Here is a 14722-nt window from a genome sequence, read left to right as displayed (position 1 = left end):
ATGCTCTAATTTAATAGGTTATGTGCCCAACCCCTGGGCCAGGCTGAGTGTGAACCACACCCAGCCTCAGGGGCTGGTGCGGGTTGGGGAGAAGGGTGGGTACATGAAGGAAAACCAGAAAAAGGACAGATGAGGGCCAGGGACACACAGAAACTACAGGCCAACTCCAACAACAGCTTCCACATGTTTGTGAAAACTCTAAGCTAGCGAAACTGAGACCAGGCGTAAATGGAGACGTCCGGGTTGGTCTGATAACTTTCAGGTGGTTTTCATAGGGCATCAAACCCTTGACGGATAAAGAGATGAGGGTATCTTCGAGGGAATTCCTAATGGTTCCTTTTTACACTAAATAAAACAATCTGCAAACCAGTGACATTAGCTAATTAGTTTTAAATTATGAAGATGAGCGACTGGGTAGAGTATTCCTGAGTAACATTTAAATAGGACAGATCTGCCCTCTGTGCCTGGCCTTTCCACTTGCTCTCTACCCCCTGTCCTTCATCCCAGGCCTGTCCCCCAAAGGCACAGGTAACTGGCAGGGTCCCCGGTTTCTCCCTCACAGAGGGGTCCATCTCTCTGACCGGATTCTGCAGAGCGTCTGAGTCTCAGGACCACCTCCTGTCTCTGGCACCTGGAGAATGTCCACCCGCCCCACACCGGGTACCTGGCACAGAGCACAACTTGGCAAAGAGGAATACTGTGAAATACTTATGGCTGGGGTTCCAGGAAGAGTCAGGGGAGTGAGTGCTGCGTCGTCTGGTGTCGACCACCAAGACGGGGTGGGAACACTGACGGAGCAAGCTGCTGCGTGGGGATGGAGCTCCTGAGAATTTTAATTTCCCAGATCTTTGTGCTGTTGTTACAAAAGCAGCAGACCGTGCATCAACAGAGAAATTCCGGAGTTATGTAGTCAACTTTATGATCTTGCGAGGAGAGAATCAGACCAGAGACAAAGCTGTGTTCGATCAACTGCTTCCTGGCAGAAGAATCAGTCGAGAGGGGAAGTAAAAATGCGACTAGAGTAGCACCAGCCTGGTAAATTTTGAGAAAGAATATAGGGTTAAAAATTGTGTGAAATATGGTGTGACCCCAAAATACATCCAGAGCTAGGAATGTGGAGGAAACCTCGAGCGTCCTGGGGGATGCATTAATTAGAGCCCAGCAGACTACAGCAGGCGGGCAAGGAAAGCTCTGTCCTGGAAGAAAGAAGAGAGGAGGGAAGCAAACAAGTCATCCTTCTTCGTTTGAAGCTTGAAGGGGAAGAGATAAGGAGAGAGAAACGCATGGAGATCCCAGCAGAAAGGGGGATTAAAGAGGAAACAGCTCTTGACTGGAGGGGATGAAGTGCAACGTGGAAAACAGGTCATAAAAACGAGTGCCGCCATAGAGCTTATCCTTCCTTTGAAAGGACTCCAAGTCAAACGGGAAGTTCGGGCCATAAGTTAGTTTTGTACCATATCACGTGTCTCCCCAAGATGCCCAGCCCTCGTTAGCACGGTGTCAGCGCGGCGTTCGTGGTTCTCCTGGTCTCTGTTGTTGCTCTCACTGCTTCGTGTCTCGGCCCTGCTCCTGCATCCCTAAGCCCACGAGCATCCCCATGAGCGCCAGACGCTCCTTGACACCGTCATGCATGGGTACCATGTCCCAGTGATGCGGAGAGAATTCTGCCCCTGTCCCAGAGGAGCTTAGCCGCTGTGTTTTGTAATGGGACAGACGTCCAGTCCTGGCTCGCTCCTGCCAGGGCATCCCAATAGCCATGTCCCTGTGTCCTGATTTGATTCACAAACACCCCATTGCTGTCCCCTTCCAGCTCCCTGGTTAGAGCGTGAGATCCTTAGTGGGGAAGAGCCTGTCTCTCACCGTTTCTTCCTCTTCTCTTGCTCTACCTCCGAGCTTCTGCTTGGAAATCTGGCATAAGGACTCTTGGGGGCTCACAGTTTTGGAATGAGCCAAGAGTTTTCCCACCCCCGGGGGCATGGTGGTGAAAACGAGGCTTAATTTCTTAGGGAATCACCTGTGCTTTGATCGACTTAAGGGAAGCATTCACGTAACAGATGAGGAAACTGGTATCTAGAGTTGTAAACTAGGTATTCGTTGTAATGACAACTTCATTTTTAAGTGGAGTTTAGGATACCTGAGCACGAGGTGTACACGCGCTCACACCTACACACTCACGCTTTTACATGTGCTCTCGCACACAGGCGCACACGCGCAGACACACACACACACACACCCCAAGGGTGATGACGAGCAGGCTATGTCATACCGTACTCTTTACCATCATCACAATTTCTGCTTTCAGCAGGGCAGGGACAGGTGTTAGTGCCACTGCTTTACAGAGCAGCTGAGGCTCAGTCACCAGGAGCCTGGTCCTGATGCTGCAGCTTGGAGCTGCGGGTGCTCACGGCAAAGGATGCTGTCACCCCCTTCCTAGTCACAGCTGCTGTCTCAGGAGAGAGGCGTCTCGTGCATTGACACCAAGCCTCGGCATGCTCTCGTGCGACGCTCCCTAAGCTGTAGGCAGGTGTTACGTTCCTCAGATTATGGTCGAGGAAGCAAAGCCTGGGAAAGTGGCTTCCCAAGAGTCCCTCAGCTGTAATGGGCAAAACTCCATCTCCAACCCAAGTCTGGCTGACTCCTTGTTCCATATTTGCTCCACTAGATCTTTGGCGCAACTTGGATCCAACCTTCTTTTTCAGCCCCATCGTCCTCTACCCAGAGGAACCCCTGCCCCATTCCAGCCCCACTGTTTTCTACATGTTCCCGGAACATGCCCTACACGTGTCTTACTGCCTTTATCCCTGCTGTGTCTCGGCCTGGGACACACTCCTCTCCCCATCTCTCAGTGGCTTTGGAAGGTTCACTCTCCCACCAAGGCCCAGATCAAATGATGCCTCCTCCAGAAAGCCCACCCTGGCCTCCCAGCCACTCCTTGCCATGCAGCTCAACCCTGCCTCGCCTGTTCCATCATAGACAGCCCTTGGTTCCGCAGCACAGTGCCTGTAGCATAGCAGGCGCTTCCTAGAGATTTGTTTACACCCCTGGGTTAAGGCACCCGTCCTGCTTTGGCTCACGTACAGTCGATTACTGTACCTTGTGCTTTCACTACCCTGCTGTAAGGACCTTCAGATTAGGGAACATGTCTGATAAGCTCTTAGCACTGGCCTTAGATGTGGGAGACAGCACAAGACGCTTTTAAAAATTCAATGAAATAAAAATACTCAGGGAGTTCTCCGTTGGCCTAGCGGTTAAGATTCTGGGCTTTCATTCCTGCGACCCGGGTTCGGTCCCTGTAACTGAAATCCCGCAAGCCGCGCGGCCAAAAAAAAAAAAAAAAAAAAAAAAAAATACTCAGATGCCAGGTTATTTGGTACCTGAATAAGTCCACACGTTGCTGTGTTCCTTTAATGTCTTGCATTGATTTTAATCATGTAACATAAAGTTTACTGCACCAAGCTTTATATAATGAGATCAAATATAACACAGGATGGAGGAATACTTCTTGCTCCACTACACTACTGAAAAATAGTCAATCAACTTACTTTTCAAAGGGTAGAATTGACCAGTGTTACGGTCCATGGAATCAGAAATAACCATTATAATGAAAGTAATCGTTTGCGATTTAGTGATCAGGGCAATCACACCATCATTTTTTTAAAAAGAAAGAAAGGAAAAGTTCTGCTTTGATGCAGTGTTGTTATTTATAATTTAACAAACACGTTGAATTGATCCATTTGAAGAAATTGACCAGAAATCTCTGCCGAGAAAGTGAAAAAAGGATCTTAGGAGGAAAACAAGTCAGAGGGAGTGAGGCGAGTGCTGGGAAATGAGCCTCAGCCCTCCTGAAGGACTGGCCACGTCCAAGGATGCCGAGGAGTTGCCCGCCATCCTCCCTGGTACCTCTCAGCTGGACTTGAGTGTTCGTTGATCTGGGTGGATGTGGGTTTTCCAGATGTCACAGCTCAAGCTAAATGGCCCATGGCAAAGTGGTGTAAGGGGCCGAAAAGTCAGGCACGTGGAGATGACCTTGCCTTTGCTGTCCTGTCTGCTAGGAAAGCAGGGCCCTGGGCCCACCCTAGCACTGTCTAGAACCTGGCACGTTATAGGTGCTCAATAAACATGGGTGGAATAAATGTGCTCTCCCCAAGCCATCAGGTGGTCAGTGAAACTTAATCCCAGCCAGTTCAAATTTTAAAAAATCTTTAAAGTGTAGTAGATCACGTTAAGAAAGAAATTAGCTTAGAGTGGGAGGTGAAGTTCATTTGACCTTGACCTCTGTTCTGTGACCTTCTGCTCCCCTAGCTTCTATCAGGCTGGGCTCGGCTGGCTCCCCTCCACCCCGCAGGCCACGCCACCTCTGGTGAGGGCTCTCCTTCTCCCTTCCTCTTCCTCCATGGAGATATTCATTCTGTCATCCTGTGTAAACATCTGTGGGAGTCACAGCTGGGTTTGGAGCCCTTCTGCACCATCTCCAAGGCTGCTCTGGTCCCCACCCTGAAGGACCCCCAAGGTCAATCTCAGTCCTCCCAGGCTCTACTCTCATTCAAAATTCAGAAGGTCCAAATCCCAACTCCCTGGTCCCCAGACTGGCCCCCCACCCCCGAACTCTTTTCCATTCAAGGTCCAGCCCATCCCAGGCTCCTAGCTTGGCCCCTTGGGGGGATCTCTGATAACCTCTGGCAGTCACCAGCCCCTCCCACACCCACCCCTTACAGCATCTCCCTCATCCATCTCCCCTTCCCCATTCCCCCGTCGCCACCCCAGAGCAGCCCTCCCTCCCTCCAGGATTTTCAAATTGCGTCGCACCCATGCTTCCTCCACCCTTCCCTTCCCATCCATCTTACACATTCCAGAAGGTCGTGTTTCAAAAACACTGCTCGAACATAAGTCCCGCCACCCTCTGCACTCAAAACCACACGGCTCCCCACGGCCTACATGTCAGAGCCCCTGTTCACCCACGTGCTTGTGCAACAGTGTTTCCACGGGTGTTTAGCCATCACCTCCTCACACACTGATCACTGCAGCCAGACATCATTTTAATAGGAGGAAGCAAGTTCCGTGAAGTAGTTGTACACAAAACCACACAAGAAACTCGGCAGAAGGGGCCAGGGAATCCTGCAGGGAGGTATGGCTAACCTGGACCTCAGAGGTTATGCTTCAGCCTGGAAGGCTCTGCCCGAGGGCTGCCCGGGAACGGTGGGAGCCTTTGGGTGAAGACGTGGCCCCAGAGCAGCTGCATCCCGCAGGCCAGAGGGATGGCTGCCACCGGTTACAAGGCAAGGAGCCGGTGGATTTGATAGAGGTCCCGGGATGGAGGTGGGGAAAGGCAGAGGAAGAGGGGCCAGCAAGCGACAAGTCCCAGCAGTTGGGAGCTGGAAGTGCATAGAAGACGCAATATTGTCTTCTGTGCAAAGCGTGTGCGGCACGGTGGGTGACGAGGCCACAGGTGCAGCCCGAGGTCTAAAGCCAACGTGAGTGCCTTGCCTGGCATCGACCACCGCCCAGGTCCAGTGCCCGCCCTCCTTCTGTGGCCCCGCTATCCTTCCGCACGTCTCCGTTTCAGCCCCAGTGTTTCTTTCTGAGCACACGCTGACCTTTCTCTCACTGCACTCTTGCTTCTTCGAGGCCGTTCACCTGGCCCCTGAGCTCCCCACACCTGCAGGTCCCCCCCCCCCACATCCTCCAGAACTCCCTTCAAGGCCCCCGTTTCACATGGGCTGTTTGTCAACCATTCCTAGGTCAGCGCTGGGCTGACTGCCCAGCCTCTGGGCAGCTCTGAGTTTCTCTGGCATTTTGCACTTGGAATTCAGCTGCGCCCACCCTGGCACAAGTCCTTGGTGACTCAGGAGAGGGGCTGACCATCCAGAGTGGCCAAAGACAAGGGAGCAGGCTTGGGAGCCAGGTCCGTCTGGGGTATCCTGGCTCTGCCACTGACCAGCTGTGTGCCTGTGCTAGTTTCCTAGGGCTGCCGTAACAAATGACTGCAAACTGGGGGGCTTTAAGGCAACAGAAATGTCTTCTCTCGCAGTTCTGGAGGCCAGAAGCCTGAAGTCAAGGTGTTGGCAGGGTTGGTTCCTTTTGGAGGCTCTGAGGGAGAGTCCATCCATGCCTCTCTCCTGGTTCCTGGCAGTCCTCAGCGTTCCTGGCCTTGTGGCTGCATCACTCCAGTCTCTGCCTCTGTCCACAGGGCCTTCGCCCCTGTGTGTCTGTGTCTTCTCTTTTTTCTGTCTCTTATGGGGACACACGTCATTGAATTTAGGGCCCACCCTAAATCCAGGATAATCTTATCTTGATATCTTCCGGTGAATCACATCTGCAAACCACTGCCCCCTGTTGTTTTTTTTGTTTGTTTTTTGCTGCTCCATGCGGCACGTGGGATCTTAGTTCCCCACCAGGGGATCGAACCTTCGCCACCTGCATTGGAAGCATGGGAGTCTTAACCACCGGACCGGCGGGGAAGTCCCCTCCGCCTTCTTGAAGGTTTATATTCACAGGTACCAGGGACGAAGACTTGGATATATCTTTTGGGGAAGCACAGAGACCATGGGCTCTGTCATTGGCTTCCTGTTAATGAAAGGGGCTCATCATACCTGCTTTAGAGGACTGCTGTGAATATTAGAGAAAACAGAGGCTTCGAGAGCCTGGTTCATGGCGGCAGGGAAGGGGAAGGAGTGACTGCTAAGGGTACAGGGTTTGCTTTAGGGGTGATGAAAACATTCTGGAATTAGACGGTGGTGATGTTTGTACAACTCAGTGAATATACTAAAAAACCATTGAATCGCATGCTTTGAAAGAGCGAGCTTAATGCTTGGTGAAATATTTCTCAATAGAGCTGTTACTTCTAGGAAGGAGCCTGGCTCAGGGTAACCATCAGTCATAGCTGCTATTATTATTACTGATATGCCAGTAATAGCTATTCTTTTTTTTTTAACATCTTTATTGGAGTATAATTGCTTTACATTGTTGTGTTAGTTGCTGCTGTATAACAAAGTGAATCAGCTACGCGTATACACGCGTCCCCAGATCCCTTCCCTCTTGCGTCTCCCTCCCACCCTCCCTATCTCACCCCTCTAGGTGTTCACAAAGCACTGAGCTGAGCTCCCTGTGCTATGCGGCTGCTTCCCTGATAGCTATCTGTTTTACATTTGGTAGTGTAGATATGTCAGTATCACTCTCTCACCTCGTCCCAGCTTCCCCTTCCCCCTCCCCGTGTCCTCAAGTCCATTCTCTACATCTGCGTCTTTATTCCTGACCTAACCCCTAGGTTCTTCAGAACCATTTTTTTTTTTAGATTCCATATATATGTGTTGGCATGTGGTAGTAATAGCTACCCTTAACATTTTTTATAACAGTTTGTTTTACCTCTTTGGTCATGTCTCCCAAACCTGATTATGAATTACATTTGAAATGGGAACCATGGGTGAGATGCCTTTATGGGTTCCATGGGAGCTAGCCTGGTGCTTTGCACGTAGCAGGGGATAATGAATATTTGTTCTGATTATACATGAGTAGTTCACGTGGGAATTACTTGTTGAAAATAAACCTGATGGCGCTACTGTGTTCACTAATACTGCTGCCATCGCTGTGTATCAAACACAGATGAGGTGGGGTACCGCTTTTACCCGTGAGCTCCTCCCAAAAAGGACTGAAATTAAATCTCATGCCAACTGCATCTCTAAGACGACGGGCAGCACAGTTTTGAGCCCCAAGGTCTATTTCCAAGAAAATTCAGTTAGTAATTGAACACAGGATTAACAAGGTTAATTCCCATTTTTGAATCATCATCTGATTACAGGTCATCAGAATCCATGTGCCACTACCCTGCTGGCCTGGGAGTAGAAAGAAAAATCATATGAAGAACAGCGCCAGTCAGCTGTGTTATTGCCTGACTCACCATTGCTTTGGAGATTAAAAACTGAATTTCGAGAAGGACAGAAACTTATCTTGAGGAAGTGTAGGTTCCCTGAGTTATCACTTTGAAAGCTAAGAAAATAGTAAATCTATTTAATATTTAAGCCGTTAAAATTTTAATAGATTCCTCTTTGTTTCCGTTGAAGGAAAAACAATAGGGTTTTGAAATTTAAAGTAAGCCTGCCTGTTTTCAAAGCAGCAGCTCCATTTCTGCGGCCCCTTCCCCTTTGACTTCTTCCTCTGTCACAGTCATCCCTGTTTCAGGCCCTACAACCCTCTCAAGACAGCACGGGAGGGAGGCAGGCAGGAGAGCGCAGGGGCTGAACATCTCAAGCCTCGGATACCTGGGTGAAGACGGGGTCCCACCTGTACCTCCAGCTACCTGTGTGCCCTCGACAGCAGGGAGAATGCCCCGAGCTGTGCTCTCTGGGGATCCACTGAGCCTGGATCCTAGGCAGAAGTGCCATGAGGGGTGGCCCTCGTCATCTCCAACCGCCCCTCTCTTCTGCTTCTCCCATTCACCACCACTCACTGCCCCGGAAGTTGGCCTCACCCTCCCCTCATAAGGGCCAGTCCGGTGTTCTCCAGATCCTCTTAATCTCCCCATAGAGGAGATACCCACAGTCTTCATCTTTCCCAAACATTGGCAACTGTCTTCTAACCTCTCTGCCCCTGCTCTACCAGTGGGAAGAGAACCCCACTTTCAAAGTCTGCTGGATTTAAATTCCACACTCTGAGATACTTCCAACTCCAAGTTAACAGCTAAATACCTATGACATTCAACTTAAATTACATTCGCTTATCTAGTTTGGGGCCAGAAAGGGCTGTGAGAACATCGAATTTTCACATCTCAGAAACCCCGAATCCTTGAATTTTGTGTCCACTGTGGTTTCCAGCAATCTCTAGAGCTAAATGATTAATTATACACAAGACAGTCCAAAGCAATTATTTAATTAAGATGTATTATAGGCTGCCAATTGTTTGGAGCACAGGGAAAGGCTTCACCCCAGTTTCTCAACATCTGGCCTTTGGATGACTTAAAAGATAAAAGGAGATACCAGAACATTTTTATGAGTGAGTAACAATTTCTAGAAATTTTCCATTAAGTAGAAAATCTTTTTCGGTCATGTGCTTCTCGTGATTAGAACTTGGTGACAGATTTTACCGTAAGTGTTCAGCTTATTGAAATCCAATGCAAAATAGAAAATGTTGCAATGCAAAATGAAATGTCGGTGTCATTTTCTTTTTAGGGCAGGAAAGTCAGCTTTCTAGCCAATCTCTCTTTTCCCCTCAAGGGTATTCATTTTCCACTTTACCCTGGCCTTTTTTTTTTAAAGATCTTTTTCTTAATTTAGGGTTTTTCAAAATCAACTTTAATAAACAGAAATGTCTTACTACCCATTCTAAACTGAGAAATCTAAGTTTTAGTTCATAAAGCACTTTTCAAAGAAAAAAATACAAGCCACCCCAGAGCTGATGACCAAAGTCCTGTCTATATGAATAGATCTACTTGGAGATGCGTGAAGACTGTAGTTTGGGGGGTTGGGAGTAGGGGACCAGGGTGTAGAAGAGAACAGTTGTATGTAATGACTTTTAATCAATCTGTGGGATTTGAAAATAGCCAAAACTTCTCAGTTACGCCAAACCACACTGGCTGCCCCATCTCTGAACAGTTAAGTGTCGCGATTATTGGTAACACACAGCTTAACTCTCCAGTGTCTTCCAGCTGCCCCGTGTGTCTCGGCGCGATCTTCTCAGTTAGGCTGCGGTCATCCTGGACATGATCTTGCTGTTTCTTTCACTGCCTGTAACACTTCACAAAACAGGGCTAGTGGAGTGAACCAGCTGAATAATAATGAACTGATCAGCTTGTATGGGCTCACCGGTTGCGTTCAAAATAAATATTTGCCAAATAAAGCCTTTTCCTTCCATACTATTTGAGGATTGAAATACTGTTGTTCCATTAAAATTTAAGAAAGATTAAATAGTCACCTATAAATGGGCCATCAATAAGCATTGGATGAGTAAATGGCTGAACAAATGAGCAATAGTGGATGTTATAGGAACACCTTTCAAGCTCCATCCTTTGGAAACAAGCTCAGATCGTCTGAAAGAAACTGGTGGAGCGCCCGACTTTTTCAGCTGTTTCTTGAGGACTAAGCTATTTCTTTTTTTTTTTTTTTTGTGGTACGCGGGCCTCTCACTGCTGTGGCCTCTCCCGTTGTGGAGCACAGGCTCCAGACGCCCAGGCTCAGCGGCCATGGCTCACGGGCCCAGCCGCTCCGCGGCATGTGGGATCTTCCTGGACCGGGATACGAACCCATGTCCCCTGCATCAGCAGGCGGACTCTCAACCACTGCGCCACCAGGGAAGCCCTAAGCTATTTCTTAAATCCTTGGAACTGATGCCCTAAAACCTGGAGCCCACGGACCTCATCCATAGTCCTGAATCTCCTGAAATTTTCTGCAAAATACTGTGGATCTACATAGATGGGAATTCTTCTGGGGAGAGTATAAGGAGGTTCATGTCTCAAAAAAGGTTGAGTCACTGTGTTAGAAGCATCTATTTACAATCAGATGAATTTTGCATGAAAATTGTATGCATTTATGATTGCGGTCTACTTGATCAATAACAGAAGTTGCTAGATGTGTGGGAACTCTCGGAGCTGCTAGTTTACTGTTACCCAAGTTCTCATTTCTCTAAAGAAAAAACTGATTTCAACATCAGGAAGAGCCTTTTTAAGTTAAAGTACTTCTTATTCCACATTGGAAAAGAGAAAGGAAAACCAGTGTGTAGGCCAATGTTCCCCCATCACTTAAAGAAACTGACATGGCTCATTTCCAGGAAGGAGGACACAGCCTCCTGGAGCTCTGTCCTGCTCCAGAAGGTCAGACATGCTTTGGGATCCATGGCATAAGGCCACCTCTGTCTCTGCAAGTTAAAATATTTAGCAAATGTGTCCTTTTTATTTTTAATCTTTATTGGAATATAATTGCTTTGCATTGTTGTGTTAGTTGCTGCTGTATAACAAAGTCAATCAGCTATACGTATACATATATCCCCATATCCCCTCCCTCTTGCGTCTCCCTCCCACTCTCCCTATCCCAGCCCTCTAGGTGGTCACAAAGCACCGAGCTGATCTCCCGTGCTATGCGGCTGCTTCCCACCAGCTATCCACCTTATGTTTGGTAGTGTATATATGTACATGCCTCTCTCTCGCTTTGTCACAGCTCACCCTTCCCCCTCCCCATATCCTCAAGTCCGTTCTCTAGTAGGTCTGTGTCTTTATTCCTGTCTTACCCCTAGGTTCTTCATGACATTTTTCTTCTTAAATTCCATATATATGTGTTAGCATACGGTATTTGTCTTTCTCTTTCTGACTTACTTCACTCTGTATGACAGACTCTAGGTCCATCCACCTCATTACAAATAGCTCAATTTCGTTTCCTTTTATGGCTGAGTAATATTCCACTGTATATATGTGCCACATCTCCTTTATCCATTCATCTGTCGATGGACACTTAGGTTGCTTCCATGTTCTGGCTATTTTTAGTAATGCTGCAATGAACATCGTGGTACATGACTCTTTGTGAATTATGGTTTTCTTGGGTTATATGCCCAGTACTCCCACAAATTAACTAAGTAAAATACAAAAAAAAGCATACTCTTCTTTAATTCTTTTTTTTGGAAGTATAGTTGATTTACAATGTTGTGTTAGTTTCTGGTGTACAGCAAAGTGATTTGGTTTTATGTAAAAATATATATAAATTATATATATTATATATATGCTATTTTTCAGATTCTTTTCCATTATAGGTTATTACAAGATAATGAATATAGTTCCCTGTTCTATGCAGTAGGACCTTGTCGTTTATCTGTACTGTATATAGTAGTATGTATCTGCTAATCCCAAACTCCTAATTTATCCCTCCCACTCCCTTAGCCTTTGATAACCGTAAGTTCGAGAAAAGCATAGGTTTATACTTAACCGTATTTCAGAATCCTTTCAACTATTTAGGAAATTTAGTTGATCAGGATGAATAATTCAGGTGTAGGAATTTTCCTTTAAAAAAAAAAAAAGATTTCCCTCCTGAATCATGTCTGCTAATCCAGATCTAGTTATTTTCTAGGCGGATGAAACATCTTTTCTCTCAACTCTTCTCCCCAGCAGTATATCCTTGAGAAGTAAAACACAAGCAAACGAAAAACGTAAAGACTAAACACAGTCGATTCTTTACCATAAAATATTTGAAACAAAAAAACTTCGCAGACTCGGTTTTCAAAAGATTTGCAAAAATAAATCAATGCAAACATATGGTACAGGAATGTCCTTTCTAATTCAGACCTGAGAATATAAATAAATTGGTATTTCTCCTTTGATTCTCTGAATAAGAACTGGGTTTTAGCCATGAACAAGAAACTGCCCTTAAAAGTTACATAATTTTTCTTCTTTCTTTTTCAACAGGGGACTTATTACATTCGAAAATAAAACCTACATTTTGGAGCCAATGAAAAATGAAACCAACAGATACAAACTCTTCCCAGTGGAGAACCTGCAGAGCACCTGGGGATCCTGTGGATCAAACACAACGGGCCTCGCTATGCATGACAGGCTCCCACCGCCCTCCCAGACTTGGACAAGAAGGGTAGGAGGGAAACCCCACGTGGTGTCTCTGGGGAGCTGGGGGCTCCAGCTAGGGACACCCACTGCTAGGCCGTCTGGAGAAACTTTGCCATTTGTGTCTGAGGGATGGAGTTATTACCCAGTTTATCTGGAGGTGGTTGCTATGATATGGGCAGAACATAATCAGATACTGAAAGCTTCATCGTTGTATTAAACGTCAGCCTCAGACTCATTAACCTATGCTGGGTAGAGGTGAGCTCAGAGGATACAAAATCACGACTCCGGTGAGAACCTTCTGGGCCTAGACCCAGGAGTCTGCCCCACCGTTGGGGCCCTCCATGGTACACAGAACTGAACCGGAACCACCACACCCTTGGGCAGCTCTCCCTTCTACAGGAAGAGACAGACAATATGGAGGTTTTGCCAACACAAAATTAGGGTCTTCAAAATTAGGGTCTTCATAATAAGACCCTATAATTAGGGTCTTCATTAGGATTTGCACAGCATTCCCTGCCACTGCCCACTCGCCTGCCCTGGGTCTTGGTCCAGCAGTGTGGCTGAGGGGTGGTGTTTACCCCCAGTCCATACTAGGGGGCGCCTGTCCCACTTCCCTCGAGGGGTCTCTGCTTCCTGGCCACCTGCCCCTGGGTCTGCTCATCACAGGTCTTCCCTTCTGCCACAGGACTGGAGAGAGTAGCTGCCCTAATGGAGTCTGGACCACAGATGTCCCCCCCGACTAAGAGGTCCCCCCCTGGTGCAGCACCAGGACACCTGCACCCCGAATGGCTGCCTGACCCTTTTACATCAGTATCACGTGGGCTCCACAGACCGCAGCAGAACTCTTAAAAAGGAGTGAGGGTAGCCACATCTGGCTGGAGGCCCTGAACTCAAAAGACTATAACCCGATAGGAGGTTATCAACGACTTCCTGATTTTTCATCTCTATCTTTCCTGTTCTTCTGTTGACAAGAAATGAAGAATTCCTAGATATGATGTCACTTAACGATGTGCTTACATTTGATGGTCTGGGGACATGTTTTCAAGGTTCCATTTGACACCCTTTGTCCTTCCTGACTTTAATTTGAGCGTTACACTGCTTACCACTCAACCCTTCATAAATATTGTGCCTCTTTTTATTCCTAATCATTTTTCTCAATTCAGACAGTAAACGTTATCCTAAGCGATTTCTTCTCCTTCTTAAAATTTTCCTCCTACCTGTGGAGAGGTGTGTGTTCCCCTAACCTGCTTTTAACTGAACTGCTTTAGGACTTTTCATTTTAACTTTACATTCATTCTTTCCATCCTGATTCCACCTATATTACCCTAACTTCCTCTGTTTGTTAACATCCTCCCAAGGTTTTCTGCAGCAGGTGCTGGCAACCTCTTTTTTTCTTGTTTTTCCCCATCACACCCCGTCAGGCACTGTGGCTGACTTTGACGTTGACACTCAACGTCAAAGTGGGACTGAATCTCAATCCCGGAGAAAAGGACTTGAAAAGTGCCCCCACCTCCACCATCAGCAACAGCTTGACAGAATCTTCTTCCTGCTCTCCTCCCCTGAGCCATCTTAGAGTGACAGATTTAAGAGATGGAATCCCAAAGACCGGCCTCTGTGGTCCCAGGGCATATTTGTTTCACGCTTACTCTTGCCTTTGATTCCAGACCTCAGATAAGATGTGATGAGGCCGTAGCTTTCACAGTCATAAACAAGTAGAACATTTGCATTTTGTTTTCCAGGCATCTTGATTTGAGTACCTTGTTGATCACACGTTATCCACCTTGTGCGATTTATAACTTGACAGTTTAAACGGCACTCAGATATGTTTGCCGTCTCATTTGGAAGTCAGTCCTGACTTGGTCAGGCCTTGCCAGCCATATTTTAATTCTTTACCTAAGCTTACGGCTCCCTAGAACTAGGATTGGCACAGTAATCTCCAGTCATTTTGACGTGTAGAGAGATGGAGAAAACCTGAATAACAATGTTGTTTTGTTAACCATGCGTATGCAAGTGTAAATGAACCTTTACGTTGTAAAGGGGAGGCATTGCATGCGCTTCAATGCCGTTCTCAATATTCCTCTCTAGAAATAGTCGGGATTGTTTTTACGGAAGAGAAAAGGTCTCTGACTTAAAGCACATCTATATTGTGAAAACAATACAAAACACAATTTTCAAGTAAGTGGAATATGT

At 47.0% G+C, this 14722-nt stretch overlaps 1 protein-coding gene across 1 annotated transcript in view; it reads left to right on the top strand.

Moving 5' to 3' along the window:
* ADAM12 (ADAM metallopeptidase domain 12) overlaps positions 1–14722 on the top strand; it is a 408492-nt gene that overhangs the window by 284544 nt on the left and 109226 nt on the right. Inside the window, exon 6 of the mRNA XM_032607298.1 lies at positions 12377–12557. Coding sequence (XP_032463189.1) covers positions 12377–12557 — 181 coding nt within the window. The remainder of the gene's footprint in view (positions 1–12376; positions 12558–14722) is intronic.

The sequence above is a fragment of the Phocoena sinus genome, chromosome 16, assembly GCF_008692025.1.
Source record: "Phocoena sinus isolate mPhoSin1 chromosome 16, mPhoSin1.pri, whole genome shotgun sequence".
Lineage (NCBI taxonomy): Eukaryota > Metazoa > Chordata > Mammalia > Artiodactyla > Phocoenidae > Phocoena > Phocoena sinus.
Note: the sequence above shows the minus strand (reverse complement) of the source record. Positions and strands in the feature narration are given on the sequence as shown.